Source organism: Ursus americanus, chromosome 8, assembly GCF_024610735.1.
Source record: "Ursus americanus isolate L20-20 chromosome 8, mUrsAme1.1.p, whole genome shotgun sequence".
In the NCBI taxonomy this organism is placed as follows: Eukaryota; Metazoa; Chordata; class Mammalia; order Carnivora; family Ursidae; genus Ursus; species Ursus americanus.
Window position 1 is genome coordinate 40,584,268 of NC_142134.1, and position 19,790 is coordinate 40,604,057.

General features: G+C 36.2%; 1 protein-coding gene across 1 annotated transcript in view; it reads right to left on the bottom strand.

Moving 5' to 3' along the window:
• Window positions 1-226: 226 nt before the first annotated feature.
• The window catches only part of SRP72 (signal recognition particle 72), a 29,603-nt gene continuing 10,039 nt past the window's right edge, over window positions 227-19,790 (bottom strand). The window contains exons 9-19 of the mRNA XM_045815919.2: window positions 17,230-17,361; window positions 16,080-16,208; window positions 15,078-15,150; window positions 13,389-13,453; window positions 11,911-12,006; window positions 10,989-11,092; window positions 10,773-10,850; window positions 9,683-9,820; window positions 6,319-6,356; window positions 2,756-2,915; window positions 227-2,138 (exon numbers count right to left, since the gene is read on the bottom strand). Of these exons, the coding sequence (XP_045671875.2) occupies window positions 1,961-2,138; window positions 2,756-2,915; window positions 6,319-6,356; window positions 9,683-9,820; window positions 10,773-10,850; window positions 10,989-11,092; window positions 11,911-12,006; window positions 13,389-13,453; window positions 15,078-15,150; window positions 16,080-16,208; window positions 17,230-17,361 (1,191 nt within the window). The 3' untranslated portion in view covers window positions 227-1,960. The remainder of the gene's footprint in view (window positions 2,139-2,755; window positions 2,916-6,318; window positions 6,357-9,682; window positions 9,821-10,772; window positions 10,851-10,988; window positions 11,093-11,910; window positions 12,007-13,388; window positions 13,454-15,077; window positions 15,151-16,079; window positions 16,209-17,229; window positions 17,362-19,790) is intronic.

Consider the following 19,790-nt stretch of genomic DNA (forward strand, 5'->3'; position numbering starts at 1 on the left):
TTCTTAGGTATACCAACCAGAAAGTCCTCAATAAAATGCCAAAACCCAAAACACCTTAATCCATACTCACTGCTAGAATATTTTATTTTAAAATGTACCACAGTGAATGGATGTATCCATATTGGCTTCTATAATGTATGTACACGTACACACACACACACACACACACACACACACCAAGTATATGTCATTGATTAAAGACCTGTCTAAAAGAAGAAATAATTACTAGAAAATTAATATAGATGTTTATACTTCATTTGACAATTATAACTTACTTAAATTGAGGTTTCAGTTGCTTAGTAATAACTGGTAATAACAAAGGCTAGTAATTACAATGACTAAATAGAGAAATGGAAATTTCACTCTTGGTGCCTTGGGTCAAAATTTTCAACGATGGATAACTTTCACCAAAATTCTGTAGTTCAGTTAACCTAAAAATGATTATCCTTCACCACAGAAATTTAATGGAATCCTAAATAACAAATTTATGAACAATTATTCCTGTAATGGAGTATATATTCAGAAGGAATAAGTATATCTTACCAAAAGATTATTCTCTGAGCTCAAAAAATATTATGCCATAATAAGTCATTCATATATAGGAGGGTCTCTTGTTCAGACATTACTGCAGATTCTGATTAGGCAGCACTGCATTTCTTACTCTTACAAAGGAGGGAAAGCCTTTTAAAAAATATCTTTGAAGAAGTTTCAATAGGTATGTTCAGAGTCAAACACAGCAGCACTTTATTAACAAGGACGAAATAATATGATCACAAGGAAATACTCAGTCTAAATTCAATGCTATCTTGGGCAGCACAAAATGAATACTAACAAGGGTGGCAATCCAGTGTGTCTGTCTCACAGCTGTTCAATGGGAAAGTGGCTTGTAAGCAAGGAAGACCAGAGCAACACTGACACCAGACTGACTGTACAATACTTCATTACTTTGAGAAGGGTAATGAATAGTTGTACCCCAAATGACAAAGGTGAGTCATTTTAGTATCTATTAATTGGGCCAAATAGTTAAGTTCTAATACTGCCCGCTTTTGAACTCTGGAGGATTTCCTCTCTACCTCAGAAGTCAATGTTCATGCTCTTAACAGGGCCATTAAATCTTTTGATTGAGACACTCCAAACCCAACTGACTCAGAACACTGGGTCTAAGAGTCAACTTCCTGCAACATCGATACATTTTCCTTGAGTTCTTTAATGGTGCCAAATCAGCATAATGTCATCATAATCTGAAAACAATACAGGGTGCAAAGAAGTCCTAATTTATATATGTGTGTGTATATATGTACATACACACACATTTCATTACTATATATATAGTATGTATATATAGTATCCCATACTCCAGGATCACACGACAGAGAATTTATGGTTAAAAGCGATCATGACATTTACTTTAGTTTTCCTGTGGTCATTCATGTAATGAAGTGAAGAACACCAGTGTATTAATAAGGTCCCTTTTTATCACATGATATTTCTAAGCAGATATTTGGAATGCTCAGAAGATTCCACTTTCAGTCTCTTAAGGCCTCCTAAGACATAATTTAAAGTGGGATTTGATAGGAACAAATATCTTCGGACTCGAGTTGAAACAGAAGTAGGTTCTGTTTAAATCCTAGGAAATTTTGGATAACATGCCTTGTTTGTGAAACTGAAAAAACACCAGATCACAGCACACAAAGAGAAAAAAGGCAACAGAGATCAAGGTGGGAAAATGTCCAATTATTTTGAGTCCTTATCATCTGTGCAAAGCTAGGTGGTACAAGCAGGCTAAGTCTGACTAGGCAGAGTTTGAGGAAGATGTTTTCCTGTGTGATGCACAAGAAAATCATTTCATGAAAATGTGGGTATGGGAGAGGGAGTAGCTCTGTGCTTCTTGCTGTGTTACCTTTATTATGTTCCTAGTGTCAGCGAGACTACAAATAGCCTGCAAACAAGAATGTTCTAATCACCAGCCACCTTTTCCACCTTTCTTCTTTTTCTGTTGCTGTTTCTTTTTTGTCGCTGGAGCCCCTGCAGGTTTCTGGTGTCTTGGGGGTATGATATTACTTGTAGATGCAGATGCTGTTGCTGCGCTGCCAGGTCTTGGGGAGGTTGGTGGGCTGCTCACAGTTTTACTGGCATCCCTGAAATCATCAGGTCAGGAGAGTGTTGGTCATTCATATATTCAACAAAGGAAAAGACTATAAAAACATATGTATGTGGATTTCACTTTCTACTCCTAACAATCTCCCACACATATTCTATTTCTTTTAAAGTGGGCTCCCCAACTTCCTATCCATTTTTCTTTTGAATACAGTATTTACTGCTTTTAATTAAAGAAAAATATGTGGTTCATGCCAATTTTTAGAAAGCGCAGGAAAGAAAAAAATTTAAATGACTCAATCTTACAATGTTAGAATAACTTATTTAGTAACATTTTTAATACTTCTTGTCATCTTATTTATAGTATCTGTCCTTATTTTCAGTTAGTTGAATGACTCAGTATATTTAGCTTCCTTTTGAAAATACTGGAATCCTAACATTTATAATTCTATAATCCTAGTATTTACAATATAATCAAACCAGAAACACATTTTTTTTCCTTTACATAAGCATATTGGCAAAACACTTACTAAAGATATCTAACTGTATTCCTTATACTAAAAATATATTTTAAAAATTCTTATTAATGATCCTGAGTCCATCTGAGAAAGAATCAACCTATGCTGTGAGTGACTTCAATTGAGGAGCAACGACTTACAGTTCAGATGAAGCTCCTGCAGTTGCTCCCTGGGTCCCTTTTCCAATCTGATCCTTCTTTTTACCCTTCTTTCTTCCCCGGTAGTAAGAACGTTCTCTCATTGGTAGCCATCTTTCTGGGTCTGGGGTCACCTTTGGGTCATAATTCTTAGGCAGTTTTCCTGTGTATTAAGGGATAAAGAAATGAGATATGTTCATAATGTTTTCAAGATAGTCTGCTTAAAGAATGTGTCCAGGCCCAGGAATAAATAACATTAAAACTGAAATAAGTTCATCTGAGAAGGTTTTATTTGTATAATCTAGCCAGGGAAAAGACCTTATTAAGCATAATACAAAATTCAGAAGCCATCAAGGAAAAGACTTCACAGATATATCTATTAAAAATTTTTTTAAAAATATTTATTTATTTATTGTGCAAAATGGTGATTTATTAAAGCACGGGGACAAGACATGTGGGCAGGAAGAGCTGCTGCCTAAAGTTTCATTTATTTTTAAATAATCTCTATACCTTACGTGAGGCCCAAACTCACGACCCTAAGATCAAGAATTCTGACTGCACCAGCTAGGTGCCCCTATATAAAAAATACTTAATTGCATTTGGTAGGAGATACATTTTTAAGAGAAATAACAAAAAAATATTTGCATATTATATAACAGAGTGGACTGATATTCTTAACATAGAAACAGGTCTTGAGGCACCTGGGTGGCTCAGTCATTAAGCGTCTGCCTTTGGCTCAGGTCATGATCCCAGCGCCCTGGGATCGAGCTCCGCATTGGGCTCCCCGTTCAGTGGGAAGCCTGCTTCTCCCTCTCCCACTCCCCCTGATTGTTTTCTCTCTCTCGCTGTCTGTCAAATAAATGAATAAAATCTTAAAAAAAAAAAAAAAAGAAAAAGAAACAGGTCTTGATATTCAATAGATAAATCATGCAAAGAAAAATGGTGTAATTAGGGTAAGCCAGGAGAAATAGAAGTCCTTACTCATGTGAAAAAATGTTCTACCTCAGTAATTACAAATGAAAAGGTAGCAAAATTCTAACAAACAAATATTAAAAGCAGTAACAATACCCAGTGTTGATGAGATAGTAAGAAACACTCAAACACTATGGCAGAAGTGTATAATGGTATAGCCTTTGAGAGAGCAATTTAATTTGGCAGTACTAGCCAAAATTTATACATCTAGAAATTTATCCTGCGGATACCCATAAGACACAAAGTTATGTATAAGAATATGGGGGTGCCTGGGTGGCTCAGTCAGTTGAGCGTCCAACTCTTGAAGTCGGCTCTGGTCATGATCTCAGGATTGTGGGACTGAACCCCACGTCGGGCTCTATGCAGAGTGGGGAGTCTCCTCTCTCTCTCTGCCCCTCCTCCTGCTAGCACCCTCTCTCTATAAAATAATAAATCTTAAAAAGAACATTCTCTATGGTATTCTTTAAAGTAAACTAACAAGTGTCTATCAATAAGAGAATGATTAAATAAATTAGAGTATGCCCACATTATAAGAAGCTATAGCTATGGGGACGCCTGGGTGGCTCAGTAGGTTAAGCATCTGCCTTCGGCTCAGATCATGATCCCAGGGTCCCGGAACTGAGTCCTGCATCAAGCTCCTTGCTCAGCAGGGAGCCTGCTTCTCCCTCTGCCTACCATTCCCCCTGCTTGTGCGCTCTCTCTTTCTCTCTCCTCCCCCCACCTCTAACAAATAAATAAATAAATAAATCTTAAAAAAAAAAAAAAAAAAAGAAGCTATAGCTGTGGGTTAAAAAGTACATCTATAGGGGCGCCTGGGTGGCACAGCGGTTAAGCGTCTGCCTTTGGTTCAGGGCGTGATCCCGGCGTTATGGGATCGAGCCCCACATCAGGCTCCTCCGCTATGAGCCTGCTTCTTCCTCTCCCACTCCCCCTGCTTGTGTTCCCTCTCTCGCTGGCTGTCTCTATCTCTGTCGAATAAATAAATAAAAATCTTAAAAAAAAAAAAAAAGTACATCTATATTTATTAATTTGGAAAAATGTCTGCATGATACAGTCTAAAGTAGAAGATTAAAACAAATTATCCGGAAGATATTGTTCGTATCAATTTTCTAAAAACTTTTATTGACTGATCATGTAAATGTATAAATAATATATGTTTCTATATACAAAAAAGTTAAATTGTAATTATCTCTGGGAGTATGAATTTTGGGTAGGGAATTTTGCATGCTTTATTGCCATTGTATAATGACGGAAGTTTTGTTTTTAGAATGAGCATATGTCACTTACAAGTTTTTAAAAAGTTTTTAAAACTTATAAGTTTTAAAAAATACTCATCTGGAAACCGCAAAAAAATAGAAAAGAAAGTGATATTACAGGTTACTGCTACCTGTAGTTATCAGCTGTTCCCTTGCAGTATTACTAATACATGAAACAAATACTTAGCATGGGACTCAATCTCAGGTTTGTGAGTTCGAGCCCCACGTTGGGCATGGAGCCTACTTAAAAATAAACGAAAGAAATGAAGGAAGGAAAGGAAGGAAAGGAAGGAAAGAAAGAAAAGAAAGAAGGAAAGACAGAATGAATCTGATTTATACCACAGATTTCTCAGATTCAGGAACAGGTAGGTGGCTCTAGGGATAACTTCTGACTAGTTGAAGCCAAACATGGTAATTCTACCCACTCTTGCCAGGAATTAAGAACACAGCCTAAGCCAATCCATGCATGTCATTCCCTTGGTTAATGGTTCACGCTTAGACAATGACCTATGTTGGCCCATGAGATTAATGGGAAAGACATGACAACTGCAGAAAGGCCCTCTTTGAACTGTGGATATAAATGACAAGCCCCACGGGCGCCTGGGTGGTGCAGTTAGTTGAGCATTCAAACTTCTGATTTCGGCTCAGGTCATGATCCTTGGGGTCATGAGACTAAGCCTCATGTTGGGCTCCAAGTTCAGCATGGAGTCTGCTTGGGACTCTCTCTCCCTCTCCCTCTCCCTCTGCATACCCCCCTGCCCCTGCATGCACTCTCTAAAATAAATCTTAAAAAAAATAAATAAAAAAGACAAACCCTGACTGTTGCTAACAAACATATGACTCTAACGGGATTCAGTTTTGTATACGAAGAGATAAAACTCCTAGATTAGTCAATCTTTCCTATACACAGCTATTTTCATAAATAGCCAGTTCAAATTGAGTTCAGTTTGTAGCTAAAAGCACCCTAATGAATAAAGGGCTTACTGTGTGCCAGGCATCATTCTGAGATCTTTACATGTGGTATCTCATTTAATCCTAGAAGGATATATAACATCCATTTTATAGATGAAAAACTCAGGCAGGTACATTAAGTAATCTATTCACAGTTATAGCAAAAGAGCAACATTAACTAGAGCAAAAATTTGAATTCAGGCAATCAAACTCTCTAGAGCTGTGGTCTTTAAAGTAAAAAAAATTAAATATTAGCTATAGTCAAGGCAAAAGTCAGTGTTCAAAGACAATCGAGAGAACAGTGTTTTTGTCTGAAGATTTTTATACTGGGCTAAACTCAAGCTTTTATCTTGTAAAATCTAAAGATAAAAAAAGAAAAATCCTTACCCTTCTTTTTTTTCTTCTTCTTTTTCAAATCTCCCTGTCTACAAAGAGAAGAAAAATCATTACCATTGTCATGATAAAATATCAATACAGCATTAAACATGTGCAAAAGAGTGAGCTGGGCACTTTATCATTAGGCACTTAAGATTTGGCACTGTCTCTCCAAAGTTAACAAACTAGGCGGGATATTAATACTGGTTAAGTTTAATCAAGCTTCACACACTATAGTTTTTAGAAAGTGGTTTAAAAAAGATTAGCAAGGTTTTCAGAAAACAGACACCATTTATATTGCCATACATTAAATTTAGTAAAAAGAAATCTGCACAAGCATGAAAATCTACAATACTATGTTAAGTTACATGTTTGGCAAAATTAGAGAACAGGTAACTAAACTCTTAGGCAAAAGAACCACGCGCAGGTGTCATACATGCAAAGACTATCTCTGGGAGGGTATGTAAGACAAGAAACATTGGTTGTGACCTTGGAGAGAGGAAGAGCATATAAGGATGGGAAGAAGCTTTTATTCTGTATGTTTTTATCTTCCAGATCTTGAACCTGGTGAGTTTACAGAATTTTCTAAGTAAAATCTTTATTACGTACACTTAAAAAAAAAAGGGAAGGTGTAGTGAAAGGATCATGAAAAATAAAGAAAACACTTCAAAATAATGAAGTACTCTGACACCTGTAAGAGGAAGACATAAAAAATATCTCTGCACATAATCATACGTGACATGCCTCTATGGGAAATATGAAACAGTGAACTAAAAAGATGAGACAGCAACAATTTCTGCCCAAAATTCATTCTACCAAGTCGTTCAATTGTGAAAATTCTTTCAGGGCATTCTAAAGAATAAGAAATGCAACATACAGGGTCATACTTTAACGAGCTTCATCTCTCACCCAGGCTAAGCAAGTCTTCTAAACTGTCTCTCTACAAAAATCACCCTCCAGCCATACCTGCAATTTCCCAAAGGTTCTCTGCCTTTGCTCACACTTGGCCTAATTCATCCTCCTCAAGAGTCAACACAGTCACCTCTTCCATGAGGTGATTTCCTAGCCCCCAACTGTTCCCAGGAAGGACTATACCCTCTGCCCTGCACAATCACAGAACATGCAACCTTTATTGAAATTACTGCTGTATTTCCTTCTGCTAGACTTAGGTTCTTTTAAGGGAAAGGACCATGACTTATTTTTTGTCAACAACACAGTGTATCTTCAAAAGAAACTAAACCTTTGGGGCACCTGGCTGGCTGTCAGTAGAGCATGTGACTCCTGATCTCTGGGTTGTGAGTTCGAGCCCCCCATGAGGTGTAGAGATTACTTAAAAAAAACAAAAAACTAAACCTTTGTATCCAAAAGTGAGCATAAAAGGCTTTAATAATGCCTAATGAAAATAATGTGCTGAAATTTAAAAGCCTAAAAGTCAGTATCTTTTTTTTTTTTTTTAAGATTTTATTTATTTATTCGACAGAGATAGAGACAGCCAGCAAGAGAGGGAACACAAGCAGGAGGAGTAGGAGAGGAAGAAGCAGGCTCCAGCAGAGCAGGGAGCCCGATGTAGGGCTCAATCCCAGAACGCTGGGATCACGCCCTGAGCCAAAGGCAGATGCTTAACGACTGAGCCACCCAGCCGCCCCAAAAGGTCAATATCTTAATAATTGTCTAAGGAAAAGGAGAGGATTAAAGGATTAGAAAAGAGCTATATTCTTACTAATTACTCAATTCTGTTTTGAAAGAGGAAAAAAATACAGAAAATAATTAAATAGGGGGCGCCTGCGTGGCTTAGTCTGTTAGGAATCCACCTCTTGATCTCAGCTCAGGTCTTGATCTCGGAATCGTGAGTTGAAGCCCTGTGCTGGGCTCCACGCTGAGCATGGAGGGAGGGAGTTAGGGGGTGAGGGGGAGAGAGAGAGAGAAAGGGGGGAGGGAGGAAGGAAAGGAAGGAAGGAGGAAAACCTTTAAATAAGCATTATTTGAAAATCCCCTTAAGATTTGGCTTGAATTTTTCATTTTGGGATTCTTGATAAGGTTTGAGGTGGGACTCATATGATGAAATGGAATTTGGACCAGGTAGTAATCTGAGACTCCAGTTCCTAATTTTAGTTAAAAAATCTATTATGAGGATGATAATGCTTTTTTACCAGAGTTCATAATGTAGTTACTCATATACTATTGCTAATATATTTTTTTTTAAGTTAGGAAAAAATTTACATTTCAAAAGGCACTCAGAAAAGGAGAAAACAGGGACACCTGAGGGGCTCAGTCGTTTAGCATCTGCCTTCAGCTCAGGTCATGATCTCGGGGTCCTGGGATCAAGCCCCACATTGGGCTCCCTGCTCAGTGGGGAGTCTGCTTCTCCCCCTCCCTCTGCCCCTCCCCACCATTTATGCTCTCTCTAGCTCTCTCTCCCTCTCTCTCAAATAAATAAAATCTTAAAAAAAAAAAAAAAGGAGAAACAGTGAAAAACCATGAAAGCCAGAAATCTGGGGAAGGATTATCTCTCTTCCATTCTCTATTCATTCCAAGTCTCTATTCATGGAATCTTAAACATTTCACTGTGTTTCTGAGATGGCCAGGCGGGAGAAGAACTGGAATTTGATTTCTTATAAGTTAATGAAGCTTGATAATCTTCCTTCCAAATCAGCACAATAAACCTCATATAGAACTATATGAGAACTAAACTCGATACAGAATTACTAAATGATGTACTAAATATACGCCAAAAACTTACAAGGTAAATAAAGTAGGGGACAACCAGCTAATGGAATACTATGCATAAAAAGAATGAAATATGTCTATACTAAAAATATGAAGAAGGGGAGCCTGGGTGGCTCAGTCAGTTAAGCATCTGACTTAGGCTCAGGTCATGATCCCAGGGTCCTGGGATTGAGCCCCACACTGGGCTCCCTGCTCAGCAGGGAGTCTGCTTCTCCTTCTACCCCTCACCCCTGCTCATGCTCTCTCTCTGAGAAATAAATAAAATCTTAAAAAAAAAAAAAAGAATATGGAGAAATCGCCACAACTTAGTAAATGAAAGCAAGGTGGAAAATAGTAAGTACAACATAATCCCCTTCTGTAAAAAAACAAAAAATAAACCAATCCAAGGAAAATATTTCTAAATCACCTTTGTGTGTAAACACAAAGAATGTCCTGAAGACAGACACTCAATACCAAAGGTTAATTTGGGGGTGGGATGGGGGGAGGTGGTACACAACACAAGGACTAAGAACTGGGCATAGCAAAAAGGAAGTGGAAAAGAAACAAGGGGGACTTAAACTTTATTCACAAGGAGTTTTCAGAGAATATATTTTTCATTCCTTATGTAATTTAAAGTCCACATTAGTGAATGTTACAATGAAAACATTACCCTTGCTCCTTTGGTTGACTATCTCCAGCAACTTTTCCACCTTTTTTCCGAATGTAAGTAGCACCAGGAGAATTTTCAAGAGCCTCGACGTCTACTTTTAGAGACATACTATCTGACGAGGGCAGATGTTTACTAAGGCTGGGATCAAACAGGAGTTCAGGAACACAATATATACACATACATATGTCTGCCAAAAGAAAAACAGTCTTTTTTTTGATGTCCTTTGTCAAAAGTAAAAAAATGTTCTTAAATCTTCTATAGAGTAACAAATTAGGGGCGCCTGGGTGGCTCAGTCAGTTAAGCATCTGCCTTCGGTTCATATCATGATCCCAGAGTTCCGGGATTGAGCCCCCTATTGGGCTCCCTGCTCAGCAGGGAGTAAGCTTCTCCCTCTACCCCTCACCCCCACTCGTGCTGTCTCTCAAATAAGAAAATCTTAAAAAAAAAAAAAAAAAACAAATCAGATGATAAGGTCAATTATATATTATATACCCTGAAAAAAGAAACCATAATCTACTTCAAGATGGGGCTTAATAAAATCTCTATTCCAAAACAACTACCAAACGTAGATTTCCTCACTACCAAGGTTTTGAGCTGTGGCTACTTAGCATCCACGATTCCACCTTGGGTTTGGGAGCACACCATGACTAGAGTAGCACATGATCAAACTCAGCCAATCAGGGCACTGAATCTCTTATCTTCACAGTAACTATTAGGCATGTGATCTAAAATAGTTCAATCAGAATGACATTTCAGAATCTTTTACAGCCACCCAAATAAGATATGCTTTTTCTTTTTCTTTTCTTTTTTTTTTTTTTGCTGCTTGTCTTGAACCTGAAGAGATATAAGCTGCATCTTGACTTCATTTTTGCTTCTGGATCAAACTGTACCCCCAAGTGGATCTACTACTGTATTTTTCAGTCATGTTGACCAATAAATTCTCATTTTTGCTCTTACTGGTTAGAAGAGTGTTCTGTTTGTTTGTTGAAATTTACAACAGAAAAAGCCATGGTCAAAACAGGTATTGGAAGGGATCTAGCACGCTACTTGGGAGCTGTCTAAAAGAACAATCAAAAGGTCAAAAGGATACGCTTTTGCCTTCTCAGGATCTACAAGTGAGTAAGCAGAAATAAGCTGCGCCAGGGTGTGAATATCTTTTGGATTTTGTCTTAAAAAAAGAAGAAAAACAAAGTCAGTGAACAGTTTATGAAACTGGAAAAAATAACAAACAAGCAAAATTAACTTCCTTGTATCAAATAATAGCAATAGAATTTGCATTTTTACATCTCCAGCTTTTACAACTTACTTCCATAGCTGTTCTAGGTCACTAATTGCCTCTTTCTTCCGCCCATATTTGAGTTTGAAGTTTGCAGCCTCTCTTATCAAGGACAAATGAGCAGAAGATTTGGGCTACAGGTTTAATAAAAAAAAGGAAAAAGAAATTTAAGCTACATATCTACCAAGTTCATGAAGTTACAATATTCATTAGACTTTAAGTTGGGCCTCTCTATTAAATTCCTCAAAGTTTTACTGAATTCATGAAATAACAACAAAAATCACACAAACATACAGGAAGGGAGGTAGACAAATTATACAAGTGATGATCAATTTATGAATTTGGACCACAACCTTTTTTTAGATTGTCTACAACTAGAAATATTTCCCCATAATCAAATCTTAGAGATATATCACCATAATTCTCAAACATTAACACAGTATTTCCCAGAACACTGATATCCCTCTACTGCCAATAGTGCCAACAGTATAAATGCCACCTGTGTGCATGTATATTTATAAGTGGGATATTGCCTATGCAGAGACTCACACTGGAAAAAATGAAGATGTTCTTATTCCATGGAAAAATGAGATACAATTATTGCACATACTTATTGTTCCACCACTTTCTGCCATCCATGAGCTCTCCAGCCACTAACGATGAGCACTCCCATATGTACTCATGTATGATTTTTTGAGATTATACACAAATACATATAACGAACCAGAAAGGACTTCAAAACCTGAGCCTTTTTTTTTTCATTTTGCAATAATTCTTATTTCTAATAACTTTATTTGGATCTAGTATACTTAAAAAATTAATTTGACAGTCTAACAGTATTCAATTCTTTAAATAGTGACTTGGAATATTTCAATTCTTGTAACTTGAGTTCACTACTACAGCTTTTTTAGATAAAAACATACCCTCATAACAATTTACTCCATTTATTTACCTGATGGTTTTGATACCACTGGATAGCTTGCGTGAAGACCTCAATGGCACTATCGATATCCTCCTCATGGCTGTACATAGTCACTAATGCAGATACCTACCCAGCCAAAAGTATAAATTAATGAATAAAATACCTTCTTTTCTCCCAGAATAAGCTTTTTGAAAATGAAAAAAATTGGAAAAAATAGCAAATAAAAGTTTCTAGGCTCTCTGCCAGTACCAAATTCACCATAAAAATTCTTACTTTCTAGACCATAATAACTAGAAATACCATATACAACAGTAGTTCCCAAATACAAAGGTAGTTATCTATAAAATATGACTTTCCTTTTAAACCAGTGCCAGTTCACAGTTTGTTACTAGCGCATAGCAAGATAAGAATAATAGCTGAGAATAAGTGCTTAGAAAATTAGTTTATATAATAAAACACTGCTGGCAAACCCAATGTGTGATCAGTGAGGTACACACGAGTGTGGCTAAACTACCACGTAAGTTCTATCTGGCCTGAGCTACAAAAAGCCAGTGAAAAGCTTGCCTAGTGTGTTGGAGGGACAGCAAGGAGACCCATGTGGCTATAGTAGAGTGAGAACAGGAGGAGCAATTATGAGATGAGGATAGAAAGGAATAGAAACAAGATTTTCTTTGAGAAAATCAATAAACTGATGAACCTCTGGCTAAACTGATCAGAAAACAAAAAAGAAGACCTGAATAACCAGTATCAGGAATGAGAGAGGGTCTACAGATATTAAATGGATAAATATGAAATACCTGAACAACTTTTATGCCAGTAAGTTCAACAATGATGAAGTGGATAAATTTCTTGAAAGGTAATAGAAGGCCAGATATGACATACTAGAAAAATTTATATTTGATTCTGATATAGAGTAACTGTAGTCCAGTCTTAAAAAAAACGAATCTTCAAAGGATAAAGCATTATCATAATATTGTTATACATTACTGAGTGCCAACTGTAAACAAGCTGTGTTAGAGGATAGAGACATGAATAAAAGTCCCCGTTCAATAAATGTACATACCACCAATGACAGCATTAGTCTCTACTTTGAAACAGATGCTTTCACAGCTATATCGGTGATCTAAATCTGTGATGACTGAATCATCACAGAACTAAAAACTAAATTTGTTGGTCACTATTACTAAATTGTTTTAACTCAAAATATCACACTGAAGACATGATAAAATAATTTAGGCTAAGAAATTCCCTATACAGGTGTTAGGTTATTTAAGGTTGGCTTTTAGTGATAATGTAAGGCCTAAATAGCACCTTGCCTAAATAATAAGCCAAAGCAAAGCAGAACACAAAACGACATTAAATGCAGACCAGATAAGTAACTTATTTTAACTACTACTCCCACATTATTAATAAAAAGAAATTAAATACAAAGAAACATCAAACAACATACCAAGAGACTGTAATTCCACTACTATTTTAGTCTTACAACATTTTAATTATAAACTCACCATGCCTGGTTTATGCTTTAACTCTTCTATGCTTCTCAATATTAGACATGCTTTGGATATATTACCTTGAGAGATTAAAAACATCATCATCATCACACTGAAGAAAACATATTATTAAAACAAAACAAAACAAGAAATTTAAGTCCTATTTTATAGTATCTCCAAATACTCCAGCTTTGGGATTTTTGGGATAATGTGCTCTATTTATTCTTTTTACACACATATAAAGAAACTGAGTCTCAAGAAACAATTTACCTTGCTAACACCCACAAAGAAAGTTAATGGCAGAGATGCTAACCAGAAAAGAAGTCTCCCAACTCCCACCCAGTCTGCGGAGTTCTCTTTCTCCATTTTCAGACTGTAACTTAACATCCTACCTAAAGACACTGAAACATGTTACTGCAGATATGAGTGCAATGGAAAATTTCCTCCAGTGTCAAAATACTGATTTTCTACTCATTGCAAACACCAACAATGTAACCTTCCAAAGTCTTTAAAAACAAAATAGAAACCAATGACAGCTCTTTCTTAGTAATTTTAGTAGGATAAATACTCCTCTCAAAAATAAACTGGAAACTGGATAAGGAAAGAAAATAAGGGAAGAGCAAGAAAAAGGAAGAGTGGGAAAAGGAAAAAGAAATAAGGGAGGAAGGTAAGGAAATGTGAGAATGGGTAACATTACAGGAGACCAACAATATTTTTTTTCTTTCCTTTTTTTTTTTTTTAAAGTAATCTTTATGCCCAATGTGGGGCTCTGGGACTCAAACTCACGACCCTGAGATCAAGAGTCGCATGCTCTATCAAATAAGCCAACTAGGTGCCCCAAGACCAACAATGTTTCTTAACCTTATCTTTATTACTAAACACTAAGAAATCTCTTAAGACTTTTTTTTCCTAATTGTCAAGTATCCTCATCGTTAGCCATGAAATTTTCGTTCTGGCCATCATAATATCTGTAATATTTTTTGGCCACCCACCAAATAAATGATTCCCCACCCTCATGTTGAGAATGCATGGTCTACATCAGAGACAGAACTTCCTATGATGGAAATGTCTTTATCTATGCTGTTCAACTAGCCTCATGTGGTTATGAAGCTTCTGCAATGTGGCTCGTGTAAGTGAGGAACTGACTTTTAAAAATTTCATTTAATTTTAAACTTAAAATAGCTATATGTGAATAGTGGTTACCAAAAGCTCTAGATAATCACTCAAGGCTAGTTCAAATCGACAAAAAAACACCAGCAGTTTTCTGTAGGATTAAAAAATGTCAGTTTTCATTAAATTTCCCTGCCTCTTCTCCCCCAAAGATGTGGGTCATAAACTATAAACAAAGGAGAAAGGGCTAAGTTAAGAAAACTAAATGCAAAGTAACCCTTCTTTCATGCAAATATGACCAAGTGACAGATATAAGCATTTCTACACATGACACACCCAGGAAGTTTAAGTATGATCTTTTGAAACATAGGAATCCGTTGCTACCCACTTTCAAGGCACAGATTGAGAATCATCCTAAAAACTTAATAACCTGAAGAAAGGCTGTTTGAAACAGTAATAATGCTTCATCACTTGCCAAAAAAAAATTTTTTTGCAAAATTTTTAAAACCACATGGTTCACAACTACTTCAGAAACATCTCAACCATGTTTCCATTAAAATGATATTTTAATCATGATGAAATAATTATTAATACCTTGGGAAATTTTCAGCTGTGCCATGGTCAGCTTAATTTGAGCTGCATTTTCTGGATGCTGATCTGAAAACTCCTAAAATGTTTTTAGTTGGGGAAAAAAAAAAACACAATTTACACAACTAACCGCACACAGTTCAATTATCACTTCTACACAGAATTTAAAATCCAGTTTTAAAATATTAATGTTTTGGTTTCAGATCAAAATTTTAATTTTGGAAAAATTTTGATTCCCATTTTGTTCTAAAATTATGCTCTGAAAGTGTAAAACTATCAAGTTCCAGGAAGTCATTAATAGAGAAATAATAATTAAGATTATTACACAGTTTTGTTTCTGTTTAAATAAGATACTCAAATAGATGCTGCCTCCTTACTGAGGATCCTTCAGGATGGTCCTAATTTTACCCTGCTCAACTTTCCAGGGTACTGTACCCTCAGGAATTTCAAATGTGTAATCCAACAACTGATTTAGGATGATAAAAACCAAGTTACTATCTCTGTAATTGTTTGAGGTTTTGGACTGGGACTCATTGGGAAAGACATTACTGAAAAAAGAGGTTAAGCATATTCTGACATTATAAGCCTAAAACAAACTGTTAACTCATGCTAAATTGATCTCCAAATGAAAACCATTCTTCAAGTTTATGGTAAACATTTAATAATGCAAAAAAAAAAAAAAAATTTTTTTTTTTTTTAAATAGGCTCCCGGCCCAGCGTGAAGCCCAACACGGGGCCTGAACTCAACACCCTAAGATCAAGACCTGAGCTGAGATCAAGAGTCCAACACTCAACTGACTGAGCCACCCAGGCACCCCACAATGCAAATGTACATAAAACAAAGCTGTAGCTCAAGAATTAACTAAAGTAACACTCTGGAATTTGTCTAGTGGTATGTTACCTATTAGTTTTCCCACTTTATTTATAAGTTTACAGGCTATGATAATGAAAATGAAACAAGGATGCAACAACATGACACCTCATTAAAAATTCAAATAATTCCTTTACCTGAAGCAGCTCTATTGCTTTTGTGTGCTGCTTTTCACGGCACAGCTGGGCAGCTTGGATTAATACAGGCAGGAGATGCTCAGGACTTTGGGACTGTAAACTGGCAGATATTTTGCGGCACTGTTCTGCCTAAAAAAAACAGTATTTCCCCCCCACAAAAATAAGCTGGTTAATGAAATTAAACATTAAGTGAACGACCAAAAAGAAAAGGATGGGGGTGGAAGGGGAAGGAACTCAGCTGAAAGACAAGAGTGAAGAACTAGTGAGTTCTACTGAACTACTGAGAAGTGGTTTATAGTATCTATTCTCATTTTTTTACTATAAGGAAAGATTTCCATTTACTGAATTTACTGAGTTACAAAAGCATTTAGGAAAGGGCTAGATCTTTGGGCGGGGGGGGGGGGGGGAGAATCTTAAGCAGGCCCCAGCTTAGAGCCCGACGCCCAACACGGGCTCAATCTCACAACCCTGAGATCATGACCTGAGCTGAAATCAAGTGTTGGATGTCTAACTCACTGAGCCACCCAGGTGCCCCAGAAAGGACTAGTTCTAAATTAATTTGGAAGCTTAAATTTTGAGTTTTGTTTAAAAAAAGAAAATACAAGTATCAGCCTTTGCTTAAAAGCAACAAAATGTATAAGTATTTCTTGCTAAAGTATTCAAGAATAACCTGGCTCCGTTCTAAATAACAAAAATGTTACTGCCTCTCACTCTCCTACTGAAAACCTCTCCTGTGGAAGAGTAAGAAATCTTTAGAATTAACGCATATTAGATTTCGAATTGACCTCCTTAGCATTTATAACTTGAATAATTCTGCACAAACTAAAATGAAAGACAGATCTTAAACCTAAAATCACAGTTGACATCTTTCTACTTTAATTCAGAGAGATTAGAAATAAGGTACTGACAACAGTGTCTCATTTACAAGTGTGAATAGTGTCCTCTTCCTCTTAAGAGGCAGCTATAGACCTTTACAAAGAACTGGGCAAATTACCTGTTTAACAAAATCTATGATATATGACATTCTGAAAAATACATTGGTGTAAGACAAAAAATATACACAGATTGGGCTGTTACACCACCCATTATGCCTCATATGCCATACTCCAACAAAAGGTTTAGCCAGAGCAATGAGAGATTTGCTACCTACCTGATTTGTGTACATAGCAAGTAAAGCTTTGTTAAATTCTATAGCTTGCAGCTGTTTCTTAGAAAGCTTAAACTCTACTCCTTCTGCATTGGTTAATTTCACCTTCTTCTTGGAGTCAAAGACATTTTGGTCCTGACAAAGAAAAGTTCATCTGTCATTAACAGCAATCTCAGACTTTAACCTTTTAACATGTCAAGACTCTATTCCTTTTCCATTTAGTTGCTTTATACACAAGAGAGCTTGGAAGATAATACATCTACCTGGTTAGGTTGTTTAAACCCCTAAGATACATATAAATTTGTCTTGGGTTCTTGGTTTTCTTTTGATTTATCCTTCCACTATTAACTGCTTGTTTTGAGCTTTTTGAAGAAAAGTACTTATGGACAGAACAAATCTTACAGTGGAAATCAAGACTACGAAGATACAAAGAAATCTGCAATCTACAAACCATGCCCTTTAGAATTTAGATGATAAATGAGGAAAATAATTCTTTCCTCTTTGAAACAGTCATTACGTAAGCAAATCATTAAAATTCAGAAATAAATTCACACCTCTTTTGAAACCCTGTTTAGTAAAAAAAAAGCTAATGTAAAATAGCTGCTCTTTTTCTTTTCCTTAAGGCCCTTCTCACCTAGGCAGTAGCTCAAAGACGCTCAAATTCTCAAACTTGTGTGCAGCAAACACAGTGTTATCTGCCTTATAAAAGTCCTGTTAAAAATTACAGAATGTCACATACCTTTCTAGGAAGGAAGACAATTAAATTACATGCATCTTGAGAAGGACAAACTGAGCATCGGAATGTCTACTGTGTGCACTGTATTCTAGCTTTCTTAAATAATGTATTCACAAGTAAGTGATACCCTATGTTTTTAAACCAGGTCTTCTACAAGTTTGAAGACTAAAAGGAGACAAAGAAGATATCTGAAATAAATACCACTTTTTCTGAGTGTGAAGCTTCAAACCAATGTAAAAATTATTTTAATGTACAGCAAAAAACTTTCATATAAATCAACTGCTTTTTTTTTTTTTAAAGATTTTATTTATTTACTTGAGAGAGAGAGAGGACAAGCTGGGGAGAAGGACAGAGGGAGAGGGGGAAGCAGACTCCCCGCTGAGCTGGGAGCCTGATATGGTGTTCGTTCCCAGGACCCCAGGACCATAACCTGAGCCGAAGGCAGACATTTAACCGACTGAGCCATCCAGGAGCCCCTCACATAAATCAATTCTTAAGAAACCAGATTTTTAGTTGGTTTTCCTCTGTACTATTTTAATACTTCAATTCATCATGCATGCCACTGCCAGACTTCTCTTAAACTTTGCTATCATGGCACCTATTCAAAAATTTGATTTTCAAGGCTTCCCATACTTTGTTCTCATTCAATCTAAACTTTTAAAAATTTTTAACTAGCATGTATGTATCCTTTTAACTTCTGTTTTCTCACTTTCTTCTCATAAGTCCTAAGTATTTCTCCATATGTTCACTTGCTTATGTTGTCGTTTAACCCTCAAACTGTAACCCTCATTTTCAAGGGTGAGCCATAAATTTACCAGCTCAGAGACCTTTTCTTTCACCAATACTGCAGTTAAAAAGTCAAAAATTTAAACACGCACTTTTTTTTTCAATACCAGAATGAGATTTTTAAATGATGTAATGATTAAGACTGAGTTTCTATTTCTTTTGCATTATTATTTCATCCAGCACTATTTTGAATAAAAAGTCTGATGACTAAAGAAAGTTCGGTATATCCCTCTCCCTCTAATCTCTCGCTCTAAGAAATAATTTTTTAAAAATCTTAAAAAAAAAAGTTTGGTATATAACTACAGCAAGATTAAGTTATTTAGTGTTTCACACACTCTCCTTCCCATAATTATATCAGGTAAAAAGAATTTATCCTCACTGGCATTTCAAATAATTCATAAACACAGGCAAGTATATAATGCTGCTAAGATTCAAATGCCAGAATCAGTTTTTGAAACCCTAAACCATGCCAAAGGCCTGCAACATCCTACAACTACTACTCTCTCAAATGCTATTATCTCATCTCTGGAGACCTTCTGAATTTCTGCTATTGGAGGAGGGAAGTACCACGAAGGACTCGAGTCAAGAGACTAGAATCTGAATCCAAGTTCTACCTCTAACAGGCTATGACCTTATAAAAATAACTTAACTCCTTTCAGCCTCAGATTATATTCCTACAAATTGGAGGCAAGTACTGCCACCTAAAAATATAACTGTGAAGATGAAATAAGATGGCACTTGAAAAATCACAGTTTATCAAAAGAAATCAAATGTTACTTTTCTTATTTTCTACTGACTTCAATTTCAAATCTGAAATGTTCTTCCATTAAAACAATGTTTTAAATGGTGGTTAATTTTGCTAGTATAGTACTCTTTAGGATCATTTATATTCCTACTTGTAATTACATTTGACATGTGGCTTTAGGGGTGGGCATGTCTCCCTTCCCCCCAAAATAAAAACCACTGGAAAGAAAAAAATCATATATAGAAAACTTAGACTCAACAGATAAAAATGACACATAAAATAAGTGCATCCTTAGTT